The 17,502-nt window shown below is 43.0% G+C and overlaps 1 protein-coding gene and 1 non-coding gene across 2 annotated transcripts; both read right to left on the bottom strand.

Annotated features, from left to right (window-relative positions):
- Window positions 1-281: 281 nt before the first annotated feature.
- wdr19 (WD repeat domain 19) lies at window positions 282-13,233 on the bottom strand. Its single transcript, XM_070988484.1, has 36 exons — window positions 13,092-13,233; window positions 11,520-11,611; window positions 11,330-11,395; window positions 11,076-11,201; window positions 10,789-10,904; window positions 10,567-10,682; window positions 10,158-10,238; window positions 9,807-9,919; window positions 9,532-9,705; window positions 9,371-9,441; window positions 9,103-9,275; window positions 8,452-8,572; window positions 8,257-8,363; window positions 8,038-8,154; window positions 7,585-7,740; window positions 7,295-7,442; window positions 6,879-7,092; window positions 6,640-6,799; window positions 6,422-6,532; window positions 5,956-6,065; window positions 5,772-5,829; window positions 5,304-5,450; window positions 5,023-5,105; window positions 4,848-4,931; window positions 4,607-4,753; window positions 3,584-3,708; window positions 3,339-3,448; window positions 3,143-3,211; window positions 2,976-3,053; window positions 2,423-2,519; window positions 2,211-2,335; window positions 1,731-1,812; window positions 1,430-1,580; window positions 1,224-1,347; window positions 1,000-1,076; window positions 282-590 (listed from the first exon to the last, which is right to left on the bottom strand). The coding sequence occupies exons 1-36, from the start codon at window positions 13,095-13,097 to the stop codon at window positions 476-478; spliced, it is 4,050 nt and encodes a 1,349-aa protein (XP_070844585.1). The 5' UTR covers window positions 13,098-13,233; the 3' UTR covers window positions 282-475.
- A 736-nt stretch (window positions 13,234-13,969) lies between these two features.
- On the bottom strand, window positions 13,970-14,043 carry trnan-guu (transfer RNA asparagine (anticodon GUU)). The gene has a single exon. It is a non-coding gene; the product is annotated as a tRNA-Asn (tRNA).
- Window positions 14,044-17,502: the final 3,459 nt, after the last annotated feature.

The following is a 17,502-nucleotide window of genomic DNA, read 5'->3' as shown; positions in this document are numbered from 1 at the left end:
GCAAAACTTTAAAATCAACATGAACGAAACGTCCTTAAAGAAATGTGTATTTCTGTGACAAACTTCATCAGAGGAAGACTTTGTGATCTGATCGAAAGCTCCAACTCCAACATGGAGCTCGGGACAGAGACGGGAGGTTTAGCCAAAGAGTGAAATGTTTCCAAAACTACAGGCAGTAGTAAAGCCTGTCAGTCGTCACCACAGCAGAGAGGAAAATACACTCAAGAATAGGCCTTCACATGTTTCTGTTCCCAAAAAATGAAAAAAATAGACTAAAAAGATAAAATAACATCAGGTGATTTATTAAAAAAAACACAAGCTACAAAAAGACCAATAATGACAGACATAAAGCATTTCACTGAAGAGAAATTACTTTATAAAGTAACTAGTTACTAATTGTAAATATATAAATATATCTTCAAACAAATCGAACATTCCACTTGACAATTATACACTCGTCATGTTTTTCTTTTCTTCACTGGTCCAGTTCATCAGCCTGCAGGTATTTCGAACAATCGGAGATCTTCTTCACCTGTTTGACACTCAGAGTCTCGGAGCACATGGGACACACCGTCTCCGATTCCAGCAGCCTGGACACACAAACAGTTCAGTGTAGATGTGTGAGTGTGACAGAGGAGTGACTCTTAGACTTAGACATTTTGGGGAATGTGCTTATTCTGTTTCTGTATGTTCAGTTTGAAGCTGCAGCTGGGAGACGCTTGATTCAGCATAATGAGTGGAAATGGGGACACAGCCTCTCCAGTCTCTGTTAAAAAAAACTCACTTTCTAACTGCGCACCCCAAAATTTCAGCCCCACCCCATCCCAGTGACATCACTTCAGGTGATTAATCAGACTTCTTCTAGTTCCCTCTGGAGCCGCAATTGGCTTTCTGCTTACTTTTTTCCATATACGTATATTCCATATATTAGTACTTTCCAACACCTGTAAACACACTTTAATGTGTTAAATCAGTAAGTAAAGGAGAGGTAGAACTTACAGAATGAACTGTGAGAAGAGAGCAGGAAATTCACAATGAGGACACACAGACCAGTCTTCTTTCAGCATGTGACGACCCTGAGAAAACAGGGACAGATCATGTGACTTAAAACAAAAAAAAATTATATATAGATATATACAGGGGCAACTATTTGGTTCAAAAGACATCCAGTGTGTGCGTATGTGTGTGTGTGTGTGTGTGTGTGTGTGATCGTGTGTTTGTACCGTGGCGATGCAGTAGGGCAAGTTGTTCTTGCAGGACATGCACAGCAGTTCGTTCTGTGGAAGCTGAAAGCCACAGAAAGGACATGGAGTGGTTTCCTCCTCCAGCTCTGAAGTATCTGGACGTCTGTGGACAAGGAATCAAATGTATGTGTGGAGAAGGAGGGAGGTCAGGAAAAAGCAGGAGAAAACGGGAGGTGTGGACTCACCGAACCATCGCCTCGATCTTCTTCCGGTACTTTGGGTCGATCTCATTTCGGTACTCTGGTCTCATCAGCATGGCGGCAAAACTGAAGGCCGAGTTCTTCAATCTGGCACGATGACATTCGATGACTGCCGACGTCAGAATGGGAACAACATCTGCACACACACACACACACACACCCACACACACACAGATCAGAGACCTGCTGGACAGTTTCTAACTTTCCTCTGACATTTCAGCTTCGTTTAGATATTCTCCATGTGACGGTAGATCAGAGTTGTGAAAAGGAGAATTTGTGGACTCACGTGCAGGAAACTTGCTGATATTGTTGCTGACACGAATGAGCATGCGAGCCCCTTTCAGGTGGTCTCCCCTCTTCACATGGATCTACATAACAACACATCATGTACAAAGTGTTAAAGTTGTAACAGTAAATGGACACGGGCATCGTACTTTAAACCTTTTAATGAAAGGTTTTTGTCAGATGCAGCCCCATCAGTGTCACCATCAAAAACGTTTCAAGCTTACTGATGCCTTTAACGACCAACAAAACCAGCAACCACTCACACTGGGCTGACCATGAAACACACCGTTCCTGGTTTATTTCCGGCCCTTTCCTCATTTCCTGTCCTCTCTACCATCTATCTTATAACGGAAAATAATGTCCCTGAAAGAAATTTAAATATTCTGCACAGTCTTTCGTACAAAGCAGTTCAGCAGGACTACAGTAAATGACCCGAACGACCACATCGCAGGTGTGTGTGACAGAGTTCGGCTGTGCTGACCTTAACCAGTAGGTAGGAGTGGAGGATCATCAGGTTCGTGGCCATCTCAGCAGGGATTTTAATCTTCTGGGCCTGCAGCTCCGTGTACATGCTGAACAGCACGTCATGAGCGTTACGGTAGTTCCCTGTAGGAGAAACATGCAGAAACAAAAAAGTTACACAAGCTTTGGTACACTTGTGTTTGCTTACGGTTTGTGTGAACACCTTTGTACCTGCACACTGCTCTTCTCTGGCGATGATGATGGCGGTGCGAGCAGCCTCCCTGTACTGCTGCAGCGCCATGTACAGACGGAACAGGTACTTCGCATCCTGGGAAAAGCAAAGAAAGGTCAGCTAACTGTCAGCAGTTCAGTCTGGGTCAGGGTTAGATGGCGCTGCTGCTGTCATTCAGCTTGTGTTTGCATTCTATGTGTGACATGAATCTGATTTAAGGTCACATGAATGAACTGAGAGCTGAAAATATGCCCTCTTTTAACATTTGTGAATTTTGCCAATCCCAAACTCAGGTCTCAAATTTCGGAACAAGGCAACATGATTTTTTTTGTTATAACTGCTGCTCAATTACAGTATCTGTCTCACTGACAAGGCTGATCACTGAGAGACACTGCACACACACCAAACAAGGAGAGGGACGCAGTGAGAAGAAGGTCAATATTTAAGAGAGAAACGTATAAAACTGATTTCATATCGAACATATCACAACAAAATCAAGTTGCTAGGAAAGTCACACACACTGAGACAAAAGTCTTGCAGCGTATTGATTACCTTGGGCATGCCGTCACTCTCTCCCATCAGGTAATCTATCAGCTGACTGGTCAGAGAACTGTCCTTGGCCTGGCCCACCTGTAAAACACACATACATCCAAAAATCTGTAACTGAACGGTCACATCATTCTGTGTACGCACTGAGACATTCAGTTTGACACACTCACCGTCTCTATGGCCATCTCCACAGCCAGGTTGTCGTCAGTGTTGGGACACTTCAGGAAGTGCTTCAGGGCCTGAGAGACAGTGGACAGAAAGACGAAAAAACCGGCGAGTGAGTCACTAACTGTTAGTACCTATAAATCAGAGTTAGAACATGGTGGATAGAGTAAAAGGAATGATTGACTGAGGGAGAGCTCTCACTCTGCTGTACTGCCCACACTTCTGAAAGAACTTGCCAGCCTGCAGGTGTTTCTTCTCTCCCTCAAAGTAGAGAGCGATGCTCTGGTAGTCCTCCTGCGTCGCCTCTGGACCTGATGAACACACACCGCAGCAGCCACGCAATTAACTTACAGACCGTTTCATTGGAACTGCACTGCTAGAAAATCACAAGCAAACCCTGCTGTTTCTGTAAAAACGTCTGTATGCTCATTCACGCGCAGACTGACCGATGATGTCTGCGTAGACCTCCATCTGTCCGTGCTGCTGCGCCAGCTGGAAAGCTTCATCGTTGCACTGAGACAGCACCAGGAAGTGGATGGCTGAGCCGTAGTCGTTCAACATCAGGAAGAACCTGCACGCAAACATATGTAAAAAGGTAGCAGAGGGAAAAGAATTGGAGACGAAACAAATAGTAGAATAACCGGTCAGCAGACTCTCAATGGGGCCATAAATTACAAAATGAACATCAGGTTGTATTGAAGAAGACATGAAACAAGCGAGAACATAAACTCTTCAGTAAAATATTTTCCAAGTTAATAAATCAAGTGAGAAGTATGGTCATTTTCTCATAGACTTCTATACAATTGGTTTCCTTTTCACAACCGCTGGAGTCGCCCCCTGCTGACCATTAGACAGAATGCAGGTTTAAGGCATTTCCGCAATGGCTTCACCTTTCAGACACAGAGACTTCTTGGCCGTTTCTCAATGCCAAGTACGCCAAGTTCAGACTTACGAACTTGGCAGTTTGGACTTAGCAAGTTCGACTTGGGAGTACAGTCTCTCCAGGACGGGAGGACGCAGGACGGTCATTCTGCAATTGGGACAGCAGCAGGACGACAGATCTCCGAAAAACTTTGGAGCAAATTTTTAACTACGTGCTATCGTGATGAATCGACCACCATTTTAAGTTTTAACATCCACTTTCTCACATAAAATAATCTTAAAACCACATTCCGTACTACTAAAACAGCAGTATTTCGAAACTTGTAACTTATAGTTGTGAGTCCTCTCCTCCGCCATCGTTGCTACGAAATGCATTCTGGGATACGTGGCTGCCCCAAGTCCGCACAAGTCACCATCCGATGCATCCTCGATAAAATGGGAGGGGCAAGAACACATCCGGGTATTTGACTGTACTTGTCGAGATGCAGACTTTTGAATTGGAACAGTACTTGGACTCAGAGTGATGACGTTTCTCAAGAACACAAGTACAGAGAAGAACGCATATCGAGAAACGGCCCCAGTCCTACCTGGCGACCATCTTGGCTCCGTCGATGCTCTGCGTCTCCCTGACGATGCGCACAGCTTCCTCTGGGTTGTTCAGGTGGTCCAGCAGCACGCGTATCATGTTGTCCCAGTCTTTGGCGCTCTCATAGGCCCGTGCAGCGTCCTTATACCTGGCGCACACAGTACACATTCATCAGCCCCTCCTTTTATGATTTCAGTCTCTCATCATCGTCCATGTGACGGACAGTCAAAGTGAGGACCTACTTGCCGTCCGCCTCCTTGGCCTTGGCGTACTGCAGGTGGATCTTAGGAGAGGAGACGTGAGGGAGCAACTCTCCCACCTTCGCCCTGAGTACGGAGTAAAAATAAAGAGGATGTTTATAAAGCAGGAGAGCAGGTGGCAGGTCTGAATGTTGGTGTGTGTTGGCGCTTGTCTCACCAGTTCTTGCACCGTATGTAGACCGATGCAGCCTTGTCATAATACTGGCCTTTTTCATAGAGCTGAGCGGCTTCAGAGAATTGCTGTAAGAGACAAAACAACAAAAGAGGATATGAACAAAAAGACGCTCAAAGACACTGGCTGCTCAGATGTGCAGTAGTGCAGAACAGTGCTCTAGAAACACACAGGATGAAATACATACACAAACATATCAGGTGTTAATAATTCACCACCAGTTTGTAATATCTGAATTTACCAAGGAGATAAAGCTGACTCTCTACCTTCATGCTTTCCAGTATGGCTCCACATTCCTTCTTGAGGACTCTGCTCGGGTGCTGGATTGCCTGAGCGGCTCCTCTCCTGATGTCACCCATCCTGATGGACATCCTGGCTACACCTGCTTGACAAGCCTCGTCGTGCTCCTGGAACTGCACAGCGAGAGGGAGACGGAGGAAGGTGAGGACTGCAGATAGAGGAGACTTCAGACTAGAGCCTTAAAAGTAGACAACAACAAATCCTAAGAAGAGAAAACTAAACAATATCATCATATATAACTATTTTTTTGGAAGCAGGCAGGTCACCTTTTAAATCAATCACCTCTGCGAAATTATTGAGAAAAACTCATTTGGGGGCAAAAAATGCAATGAATGTGGAAAGCAAGTTAAAAAATCCATGAGCATGGTCAGACTTTCAAACTTCTCGTCACTGTTGTCAGAGCAGACGACGGAGATCGAGTTTATTGCACTTACTTTATTATTGTGGGTCATGCCTTTTTCATAGTGCGCCAGAGCGTTCACATAGTCTCCACTACAGAGAGAGAGATAGAAAGAGAGAGAGAGAGGATAGATTCAATGTAGATCAGGATCAGGTCAACTGAATGTGTATGTGTGTGTGTGTGTGTGTGTGTGTGTGTCTGCATGCCCATGTACTTACACAAACTCCAGATGGACAGCGTATTCTTTAGATATGAAAGGGATTTGGTCTTCTGCTAGCCTCTTGGCTAACATAAGAGCACTGTCCCAATGCAACAGGTCCCTCCTCATCTGAAACACACACACACACACACGCACACACACACACACACACACACACACACACACACACACACACACACACACACACACACACACACACACACACACACACACACACAAACAAACATGCAGTGAAAGTTTAAGACGTGTTTTTTGTCTGTTATTTAAGCCTACATTAACAATCTTTAGCTTTACAGTAATGTGTTACACTTAATGACAATATCTGATAGAGAATGGTCTGGAATTATTAAATCTGCCTCCTGCTGGGTGATTAAAGACACAGGCAATCATCCGTGGTCACTTACACACATTCACAAACACATGCATATAGAATAATCACTCTTAAATTATGCGTATGTTATTACCTCCAGGGCAGCGATTGGGCAGCCTGAGGACATATAGAGGTCCTGGGCCAGGTTGTAGTCACCTAGAAACATGGCCAAATGTCCTGCCCGTAAATTCATGTCCTCTATATCCTGGACAGAGAGCGGGGGGGGGGATCAGAATTGTTAGAATAGACTCAAACAGTGTCTGTTATGCAGAGGGAGTGACATATGAACCATGGTGTGTCTGTGACTTGTACCTGGATGCCCTGCAGTGACAGCACCATGCCCACATTACCACTCATGCGGTAGACCTGCATGGCCAGCTCCACCTCCATGTGGACTAGACAGGCTTTGCCCAACTCTGCCCAGTCTGCGTTAGTGCCTGCAGACTTACACAGATCACAGGCATCATGGAACCTGGACAGGAACCACAGATTAAGTACTTCAGAGAGCACAGATACGAGCACACATCATCAGTATCTCCAGCATGGCCGACCTCTTGAGCATGAGTGCCTGTGCGAGCTGCTTGCTGAGCTCCGGGGGTGGATCTGCCGATGTGCCAGCGGAGCGCTTGAGGAAGGAGTGTGTGCTCAGAGCCACCTCACTGGTCTTGCCGCTCGCTGTCTGACACGTCAGCTCTCCATTGTATAAGAGCAAAGGCTTCTGGGAAAAGAGGAGTGCTGTGCTCCCCACCAACACCACCCGTGGGCCTGGGCAGACAACAAACAAAAGTTTAAAAAATGCTGCATTTACATCACAGGATTATGAGAGCAGGAGTGTTTAAGGGTAGTACCTAAGAGTGTGTGTGTGTGTGTGTGTGTGTGTGTGTGTGTGTGTGTGTGTGTGTGTGTGTGTGTGTGTGTGTGTGTGTGTGTGTGTGTGTGTGCATGTGATGGTGTGGTATCACTCTACCATATATGGTGGTTTTATGCAGGGCATAGGTATAAACTTTGTCATCGTCATAAGCTACAAACACTCCTCTGTCAGCATGCCAGTTGTCCCACAGCACTCCTGTGATGGTGGGGGAGAAGTTGGGCAGCTCAAAGCAGGAGTCTGTTGCCTGGATGAGACACACACACGGAGACACACGCACACACACGCACACACACTGGTGACTTTAAAAATTATACCTATATTACTGCGAATGATATGATGCGGCAACCCTGGCTCGATACATGTTTTAAGTAACCGTATGTACTGACATTTGCAGGGGAGAGCAGGAAGCCGCCGTTCTTGTCATCGATGAAAACCAGCCGAGTTCCATTTAGGTCGGGAAACACTTTCCTCACACCAACCGAGTGGCTGTAGCTGCTCACGGTCTTCCATTCCTCCACGAACACACACACGACATTACCTGACTGGGTTTGATGACAAAAGGCAGAGGAAACTGATATTAGATCACAGACAAGTCAAGATTAGCTCTCCCTCATCTATAATGATGAAATAATAAAACAGTTCTGTAAAGAACAAATACAGGGAGGAACACTATGATTCACATATGGTAACTTTAAGTCGCTGGAGTCAAGCATCCAGTTTGTGGAGAAACTTGATTTTAAACTAGCTTTAGGAGACACTTGCTTAGAAAAGGCTACAGACTGAAACTAAAAAGTGTCTTTCTATTATGTCATACTAAAAATGAGTGTGCTGAGTCTTACATCAGTGCCGTAGTAGAGGAAGTCAGCGGTGAGGGCGTGGCAAAGGATCCGACCATTTCTGTCATCGTCTGGAAACAACTTCATCTGCTTCTTCTCCTCCTGCTCTTTGCCCTCGATCTAAACACAGATGCATAAAAAACAGTAACTGGTGAAGCCCCCCAGCAATCGCTCATGGGTCAATTAAGAGAGAAAGAAAAACGCACACAGTCGACGGCTCACCATGTGCAGCTGCACTTTTCCCTCAAACTGAGCTGCTGCGTAGTCTGAGTTAAGGCACATGCCGGCTATCGTCCCCAAATACTCAACGTCTTTCAGCTTGTTAAAACCTGAGTGACAAACAAAGCAGTTTCGTTATACTAATTCATCCACTCGTACATGGTTAAATATCATCACACACATCACTCACACACGCACCAGGTGCTTGGTCTACCAGGGCGTAGAACCAGGCTCTGTTGTTCATCCCCACAGCCACATGGTGCGGTCCCATCGCAATGAAAGTAGGCTCTACTTCCACTTCTATGGTCACAGGACCCTCCTAAAAAAACACAGAGCATCAAAGAGGGACTGAATCGAGTCAGCAGTGTTTACCCCCAGCTGTAGCACTCCCCATTTACATTACTCTCAGTTTTCATCAGTCTTTCCTCCCATCAGCTCGATCCTGAGCTCACTTGTTTCTCGTCTAAACACAGTTGACTTCAATGATTATTTTTGGGTCATTTAAATATTGATCCTACATTTGGCTTCTGAAACTGTGGTAATGATTTTATATGTTACTTTTGGCAAAGAGAGTGTGTTTGTCTGTTTGATATGAAATTTAGTGGTAAATTAATCCTAATATATTAGGATTACCTCCTAACCTCCTGATTTATTTTATTTTATTCATTATATATTCTCCATATTATGGCTGCAATCAGCCAAACAGCATTATAGTGTCTCACTAACAGACAACATTTCTAACCACAGCAACTGCTGTTGAGTATTGTGGAAATGTTTTGAGACTATTTCTTGTTGTATTGCTGTAATCATTCAGTGTAATGCTGTGTGCATGAGTGAGTGTTTCCTCACCCCCTCCACCTGGTTGGACACAGTGACCTCCAGTAGAGAGGTGAGGTAGGCCAGCCGGGTACCAAAGCTGTCACCCAGGATGGGCAGCTTAGTCAGGAAGACATGGAGCGATCCCTTCTGTGTGGAAACCGACAACAACTGGCCATCATCTGTCCAGCTCAGCTGGTCTAGACCTGGAGGAGGAGAGTGAGAGTCAGATGAAGGAGAAGCGGGCAGTGCGTTCAACAAGGCCTTCGGACAGTATGGCTAGAAAAGAGGACCGTCTCACCTTTGGTTTCATCATCCAGTCGAACCACATTGCTGATATCTTTGAGATCAGACAGCTCGTGGATCTTTATGCTGCAAAAGGAAGCACATGGCTTTAGTTTTTTGACTTCACAAAAGAAAAGAAAAACAATTCTGCTGTTTATTTTGAAAGCCTGTGTGCACCTGTTGTCCCCACACGAGGCAGCCTTGTTTAATGCTGGCGATATGGCCACGCTGTTGAGACTATCTTTGTGGTTGTGAGCCTGATAAAGCTCCTGCCCAATCTCCCTGATGTGAGTGGAAATAACCACAAAATATCCATGGGAGAAGCCAATCAGTATATACCCATCACCGTACCTTGAGAGGACACACAGAGGAAGAGAACAAACATTAGCACAAAGATCTGACTGCCACGACTCAGAACCAGTGTTTCGTGAGTGTGTGATCAGGTGAAATACCAGCGGTAGGACACAATGTTTCCATAGTGGCGCTGGAAGGTCAATTCTATCCGGTTTTCAGGGTCGTTGACATTGAAAAGCATCAGTATCTTCTTGTCCACAGACACACTCACCTGGAAGGTCAATATTTGCAGGATGATAAAGAAAAGATATGCTCTGAGGTCAAGCTCAAACAATTACTTCCCTCAATTTGTGTAACATTTTCACAGATTCAACAGGTTTTCACAGTGAGAGTACGCAGCCAATGGTGAATATAGGTATGACAAAAGTAAACAGGTGACACTACAAAACACTAAAATGTGAATGTGGATGAACCAAACTAAAAAAACTGCAGAAATCACACAAACTTACAGTGTTCTCTCCTTGAGCAGACCTTTCATCCGTCTTCATCACAGAAAAGCAGATCTCAGCAGGTTCACCACGAAGCATTGTCTGGCAAAAGACAAGGAAGGTAAACTGGATATTCATTCCCTTTTTTTTCTTATTTTACTCCTTTAATTTCTGAGACTGTGCTGTTATGACACCCGTTAGCTGTTCTGTCATTTTTCAGTGCAACTCAGCTTTTGTTTGTTTACCTGGCACTGCATCACACAGTATGACCACTGTGGGGTTCCTGGCAGTACTTTTCTCTACTAGTAATGTGAGTGACAGAGAAGAAGTCCACCTGGAAAATTTGATGTTGAAACTGCGTAGTTACCTGACCAAGATAGCATGTTTGTGCTGCTTATGTGTTTATGCACTCATGCATACATGTGGCTACCTGTCTGACGGTGTCCCCCTCATGATTGCTGATGCTCAGAGTGTTGTCATCGCTTCCCAGAGCCAGTAGATTCTGAGAACTCCAGCACCCGCAGGTGATCTTCTTGGTATGTTTACCTAGCATTCATGGAGGGAGAGCGCGAGACAAACTCGATTGTGAAGTGACTTAAGACAAACAAAAGCATGAACAAGTATCTGTGCAGTTAACTTGTATGTGTATTACCCAGTACAGGGATCTTGCGTGAGGTCTGCTGATTGTAAATCAACAGGTTTCCTTTGACTGTTCCAACTGCCAGTAGTGGGCCCGTCTTTGACCACAGGATGAGGGACATCTGATCTCTGTTGAAACCAACAGCAAGAAACAAACCAAGAGTATTAGAAGAGATTAATGCTCATTTCAGTTTTGTTCTGTTATTGGATTTATAAATGTGCTAACACTGGTATCAGCTTTCAGGACAATTAATCCAATGCTAACTTCTTACTAACTGGAAATGATCATGCTTGTCACACCTCATGCCGCTGTCTATCTGGGATGTTTTATTGACACTGGCATCCCAGAGGTAGATTGAGCTGGATTTTGCAGCTATCACTGCCAAAATGTCCCCATCTTTATCCCAATCCATTCCCACACAGCGTCTGCAGGGTGCAGGAAAAAGAGGAGAAAGCACAAAAGAAGTTCAGAGATTTTTGAACAGTGGCTGATGGAAATGGATTATGGAAAGCTCAGACAAACCTGGAGCCAAAAATGCTGATCTTACACTTACCCCGGAAGGTTGACTTCAGTCCACATGTGTCCATGCCGATCAAATATTTTCACTGAGCTGTCCTGTCTGTATGATTAGAAAGATCATCCACATTTGAAGTAATGAACTGATGTAAATTTTGCATAAAAGGAAGCAGATTGCAATACACTTTTTATTCAGGCTACATTTCCTACCACAACAGTTTACTCACCCTGCAACAGCAATATAATTACCAAGGGTTTTCTGCCACTTATACAGTAGACTAGAACCCACCCAGGCTTTGTCATCAAGGATGAAAATGCTCTGAGGACAAAAAAAATAGTAAAAGTTTTATGTGGGGAAAAAGGCACTCAAATATGTGGAAATTTGGTGGCATTCATAGTTTTATACAGAGGAGTAGTTATAACATATATTTCAAATGCAATGACAGTTTCCACACATCCTACCCAAGACTGCTTACATCAGCTGTGACTGGTCACTGGGTTTAGATGCTCTTACAAACCACAAGCAATGTTACTGTGTATTTGCTGTTCCAAAAATAAAATGTAGAAAAGTAATGAAAAGACATGGGCATAAACTGTTATACTGTATTGAATGAACTGGAATTTTCCAATAATTGAGTACTCTTTTGTTGGTCTGTCTGTCTGTCTGTCTGTCTGTCTGTCTGTCTGTCTGTCTGTCTATTTATGAGGAAAAGTGCTCAGCAGGTGACAGCATTTGTTCATCATCTTCTGTAGGCCTGGAGGAGCCAGTCTGAGAAAATTACTCAAGTGACATCACTAAGATAATCTTGGTTTGTGCTTGGAGTCTGCATATTTTCAACAGAGAGCCTACAGGGCACAAACAGGGCATGTGGAGGTTGAAACATTGTGGACATTAACAGGCTGCAAAGAATGAAAGTCAAATTGCATTATAGGAAGTTAACAATCTGGTGTTTTTTGGAGTTTGATCATACAAGGGACTTAAGATCAGTGCACCGTAGCCTCTCTTGCATCAATTTTGATTGTTCTCTTTAAATCTCTGTCTTGTTAGTGCCCCAACTTTATGGAGTGCACTTTAATCTACAGAAGGTCTGACAACCCCTTTGTGTCCCACGTTTACCAACTTTCTTTAATATTCCTGCCCATTTATAAGCTCCTGTGTTCACGGATAACTCGGGAAATGTAACAGAAATGTCAAACATTACATGCACATATATATTTGCAGACATTGATAGCAGCATCCCTCACAAAACAGTGCGTGTTATCTGCAACAGGTGTCCAATTAAGTATATGAAGAGCTGTAAGCTCTTCTTTTCAGTGTAATGGAATACCTTCCGCTCTCTTTTACTGGTCAATTATGAAGCTGACATTACTAATGAAATTAATACAATTTATCAGTTTAACTGTAGAACATTTTACCAATAACGCTACATTTTAATCTGTGTAAATCGTTATGGATGGATAGCTGCCACAGCTAACATTATCGTAGTTGCAGGGAAAGTGTAGACGATCACTTTGTCAAACTGTTGCGGTTATTCCGCTCATGATTTAGCCAAACAGTATAGCGTTACGTATTTTCCCGTTGTCTGACTTTGGTTTACGCTACAGCCAACGAGACTGCTGTTTTAACGAACGCTACACTTCAAACACGTTAAAGTCACATTAGCTTCCAAAGTTCCCAAATTAACGCTACCGCTAGCAAGTAGCTAGGTTAGCTAGCAGGCTGAAGCCTTCCACGTCATAAAACTCAACTTCGAAACCGTACAAATGCTGGTATCTTAAATTCATTTGCTGATACTAACCTTCATCGTGATGGCGTTTAATCACGTAAACTCTAGATCGCTCTTTTCTGTTCAAAACATCTTCGACATAACGCTAAATGTTTGTGTATCCCACAATGCTTCACTCTGCAGAAGCTACGGCGATGTCATAGCAACAGCCAATGAGGTGCCTTCAAGGCAGAACTGAGGGAAAACAGTGGATGAGGTTTATGTTAATGGATGTGTTACAGTATATCAGCATTGTAAGGAACCATGAAAACATAATATTGATCTCAAATGTTAACACAAATATACACACAGTATGCAAAAATAAATTAATCTACATCCTGCATCTCTCCAGCACACAAAATTTATTTAACCACTGATGGGAAACTCATGACTCATGACTTATAATATAATGAGGTAGCTTCTATAAAGATTGTCAGTGAGCAGCAGTTCACATTCTTTTGAAAACCTGGAAAAAGGGGAACATAAAGTCAATGATACCTTCCACCTCTTAAATGAAGACTCTGAGCTGCTCCCTTTAATGGGAAGTGCAATGATCCATTTTGAGTATCCAATGATCCAACATTTTTAGTATGTGCAGTAAATAAATACATTTAATTTCCTCTCCAGCAATTATTGTCCAATCTCTGTACTAATAATAATAAAAATAATAATTGACAGCTTTGTTTGTATAGCACCTTTCATTCACAAACTGACGTTACCAGTAGACTGAATGAGTAGCAAACTCACACAGGCCCCATGACTTTGTTTTCATTACTAACTGCTTTAGTTATTTTCCCTCATATTTTGTGTAACTTCTTAGAACCATCAGATTGTTATCAGTTTAGATTTAGCTTTATTGTCATTGTCAAAGTGCAACAGATAGACAATGAAATAAACACAGTAAATACTTTCGTCCCTGGGTGGGCTCGAACCACCAACCTTTCGGTTAACAGCCGAACGCGCTAACCGATTGCGCCACAGAGACTGTGTTTTTCTGGGCTACAGGATAGTATTTTCACGTGGGATGGTGACAAGAAAATATTTTTCTATGATGGGGTGGTCGTCTGTATGTTATGAGTGATTGTGAGATGGTGGCTGAACTTCAAATCTCTGAATAGATGTTTTTCACAGGAGCCATTGTGACATGTCAAACCACAGGTGTAACTAATAAGATTAGTGAGGTCTGAATTCCATTTAGGGGCTTGTTTCAGGGTCCTGGACTGCACATGCTGGCTCACTTTCACTGAATGGAGTCATCATCAGTGTTATCAGTAACACCTATGCGTTTCCTGCAATGACAATCAAAACATCTGCTGCGAAAAGGCCTGATGTTGATTTGACAGATCTACAAGGACTGAATCCTTCCACAGGAGGATTAAACCGAGCAGACTGTGAAGCTGAAACAACAGAAGATGCTTGAAAGTCTCCCTGTTTTCCCTTCCCTCTTTATAAAAGCCATTCAGGAAGCTCACATAAAGTCAGCCTTGAGGCATTATACTGTGTACGTAATCTGTGAGTGTGTGACCAGCTGTGTTTGCTGAGGAGATATACTACATTATGCACACACTATAACAGTGGAAGCACTGATTCAAGCTCTACATCTGTCTCAGAGCTCCTGACACGACAATATACAGTAAACAACTGCGATAAACCGAGACATCGTTAATAACAACACAGACATTTATTAGATGTTTTATGGAGATCAGATCAACAAATAATGGAACTGATATTTTCTTTTGTCGAGGCAACTTCATGTCCAGCGTTAGTCAGCTCTGAATATACAATCCCATCTGGTGCATTGATTCAATTGTAGCTCGTTAACATCCTGCAGGCTGCAGTGCTGAGGCTATAGATAAACAGTAAATCGGTAGCATCTCCCAAAGGCTGTTTCTCAAGGCTGAACTCAGCTCCGGGTATATCAGTTTCATTACTTACTATGGTGCTGTTTCTTGGTGTGTGTGGATAAAGACAATCATGACAGAAACGCTGGATAATCACCAGATGTCTGGTTGAGATTTTGCTGTGGCAGACAGGAGCCATTCACTGACGCTTACTGTAGTTACCCACAGAAGCTACGCTGTTGTCTCCTATGAGGCTGCAAGAGACAGCACACACAAAACACGGTGTACTGCTTACAATACAAACTCTGAAAGCCTCACACCTGTTAAACTATTCATCCTTGTTTGTGCAATGTAAAGTAAAGCTTGTCTGTTGGTCTTCTGTTGCTGCACTGATCCCAACCAATCTGCTCCCAAGTCCAGAATGAAATCCTGCTCTACACTTTCACCAGGAGACAATTCTCTCCGTCTTTATTCATCTAATGCTGGAGGCCCATGGGCGAAGCAACTCTGGCTCCGGCTTCTTTTGCTGGATATTGACAACACACACAAGTTGACTGGATATGTGTAGGTGCTGAATTAAAACTGACAGTAACAGTCACAGTGTGGTAAGAGATTTCAATAGGAGAGGACATAAGAAATAGTACAGAAGAAGGGTAGAAGGTGGTTAAAAAGCAAGACTCATGTTATAAAGTGTGTAAAACAAGCAAACATACAGCAGAAACAGCTACAGCCGTTACAGGATTAATACGCAGTCATTGTATTATCTGTACACTGTGAATTCTGTGATCTTTATACAGTGTGCTTCCACCACACATCCAGTCGGTGGCAACATTGCACAATTTTTAGGACTTCTTCACTCAGCTTTCACAGTTTTATTAACATCTGCTCTGTCTGATCTTATTCTTTCTGTTGTCCTTAAAGTAATCCATGACGCTCTGCCATCATCTTCAGCTTCTCCCCCTCAATGCTGAGCAGACTCACTGTACTCTACTTCTGTTCATCTCAAATAAATCAAGGTCAGCGGCTCCTACTCTTGTGTTGTTTCATTATTGACGAAAGGCAGAGGAAAACACTGGCGACACAGCACCTTCTGTGCTTTCACATATAGTATTGATGGAAGGATGACAGTTTATTTCCACTGCACAAATCTAGGAGCTGGAATGAAATGCCAGCTGTGTGACACAAATATTCTTCGCCGACATGCCGAAGCAGAATACACCCTGCTGACTCAGATCTCATTAAGATGCACTGAAGGGAGCAGCTGCATGATTTCCAAGCAAAATGGTAAAATTAGAGCACAGTGATGAAAAAAACAAAAAGTATGAAAAATGAATGTTGTGAAATGTTTTAGCCAGCGAGATAATAAAGTGAGTTGAGCGACTCAATGCTTTCGCAGTCTGGGGAATGTTTTTTAAACTGAAGTGTTATAGCATCCAATGACAACAGAGAAATTTAATTATTTTTTCTTGTTTTTCTTCTTGTAATCCTGCAACAAATCATGAAAAATCTATGAGATACTGAATCTAATCAAATTCACCTACCATTTAACTGCTGAGGTCAAACCTCACTTTTTCACAGTGAATTAATCTGCTCCATAATCCCATAAACAAGCCCCATGAGGACAGACTGATGTTCTAGTTGTTCCACGTGTGAAGGTGTCCTGCAGGATTGAGGCAGATACTCTGAAGTCCTGCAGAAGTGCTCACTGTCTTGCATCTGTGTATCTTGTAGGTATACGTCTGAGCCCTGAAGGGAATAACAATGAAAGTACAATTCTGAAGTGGGCCAGTTGATTCCTGTTGGACTGCTTTTCAGTCCTGCAGGACAATCTCATTTTTGCAGGATACAGTTAATCAGCAAAATCCAAATGTTCATGTTTAACTAATTAAACAAGGAGTCTTTGTGCCACATACATATTTTATTATTGCTGCATGAATTATACAAATATATTGCAGCCATGTGTTGATCAACAAATAAGTCTATTACTAGTCTTTAATACTGTATAGCAATGCTAAATATACCCAAATTGTACTTTAATCATCATGAGACTGCAGAACCAGAATACACAAACCGCTCTCTGATACATGTATCTGTGATGATTATCATAACAGGAAACAAAACCGTCTCACCACAAGGTCCATTTAGGAGCTTTATGAAAATAGGCTTTAATATAATTAATACATATCAAAGGTGGGATTAAAACTCAAAATAACTAAATTAACACATAAAATTAATTTACATCACAATGTGCACAATGTGATGATAGCTCAGACTCCATGCATCTTATGGCTGCAGCATCCAATCAAACAGAAATATTTTTGAAGTCTCTCGCATCACTTTATACACATTCATCCAAATTCAACTTCATAGTTTCGGATCTTCTTTGAAATCTGGATCTCCAAGAGAACTTTAGACAAAGTTCAAAGCTTGAACAATGTTTGGCTGCACAGCATAAGCAGGGAAGGGGCTGTGGGGTAATTAAGCTGCCTGGTAAATGCAGGTGTGTGCAGCTGCAGTAAAATGTGCAGCTGCATGTGTGAGCTGTTCACAGATTACTTCTAGATTTGGATGTCAAAAGTGGAGTCAGACAGTCCGGCACTTTC

This window comes from Chaetodon trifascialis, chromosome 2 (genome assembly GCF_039877785.1).
Source record: "Chaetodon trifascialis isolate fChaTrf1 chromosome 2, fChaTrf1.hap1, whole genome shotgun sequence".
NCBI lineage: Eukaryota > Metazoa > Chordata > Actinopteri > Chaetodontiformes > Chaetodontidae > Chaetodon > Chaetodon trifascialis.
This window is presented reverse-complemented; position numbering and strand designations above follow the sequence as displayed.

What these genes read in the sequence shown, in the direction of transcription:
- wdr19 (XM_070988484.1), bottom strand. An exon ending in GGTCTACGCAGACATCATCG is followed by an intron (nt 3,449 to 3,583) that starts GTCAGTCTGCGC and finishes TGTGTTCATCAG; the next exon opens with GTCCAGAGGCGACGCAGGAG. An exon ending in AGTGTGGGCAGTACAGCAGA is followed by an intron (nt 3,212 to 3,338) that starts GTGAGAGCTCTC and finishes ACTGTCTCTCAG; the next exon opens with GCCCTGAAGCACTTCCTGAA.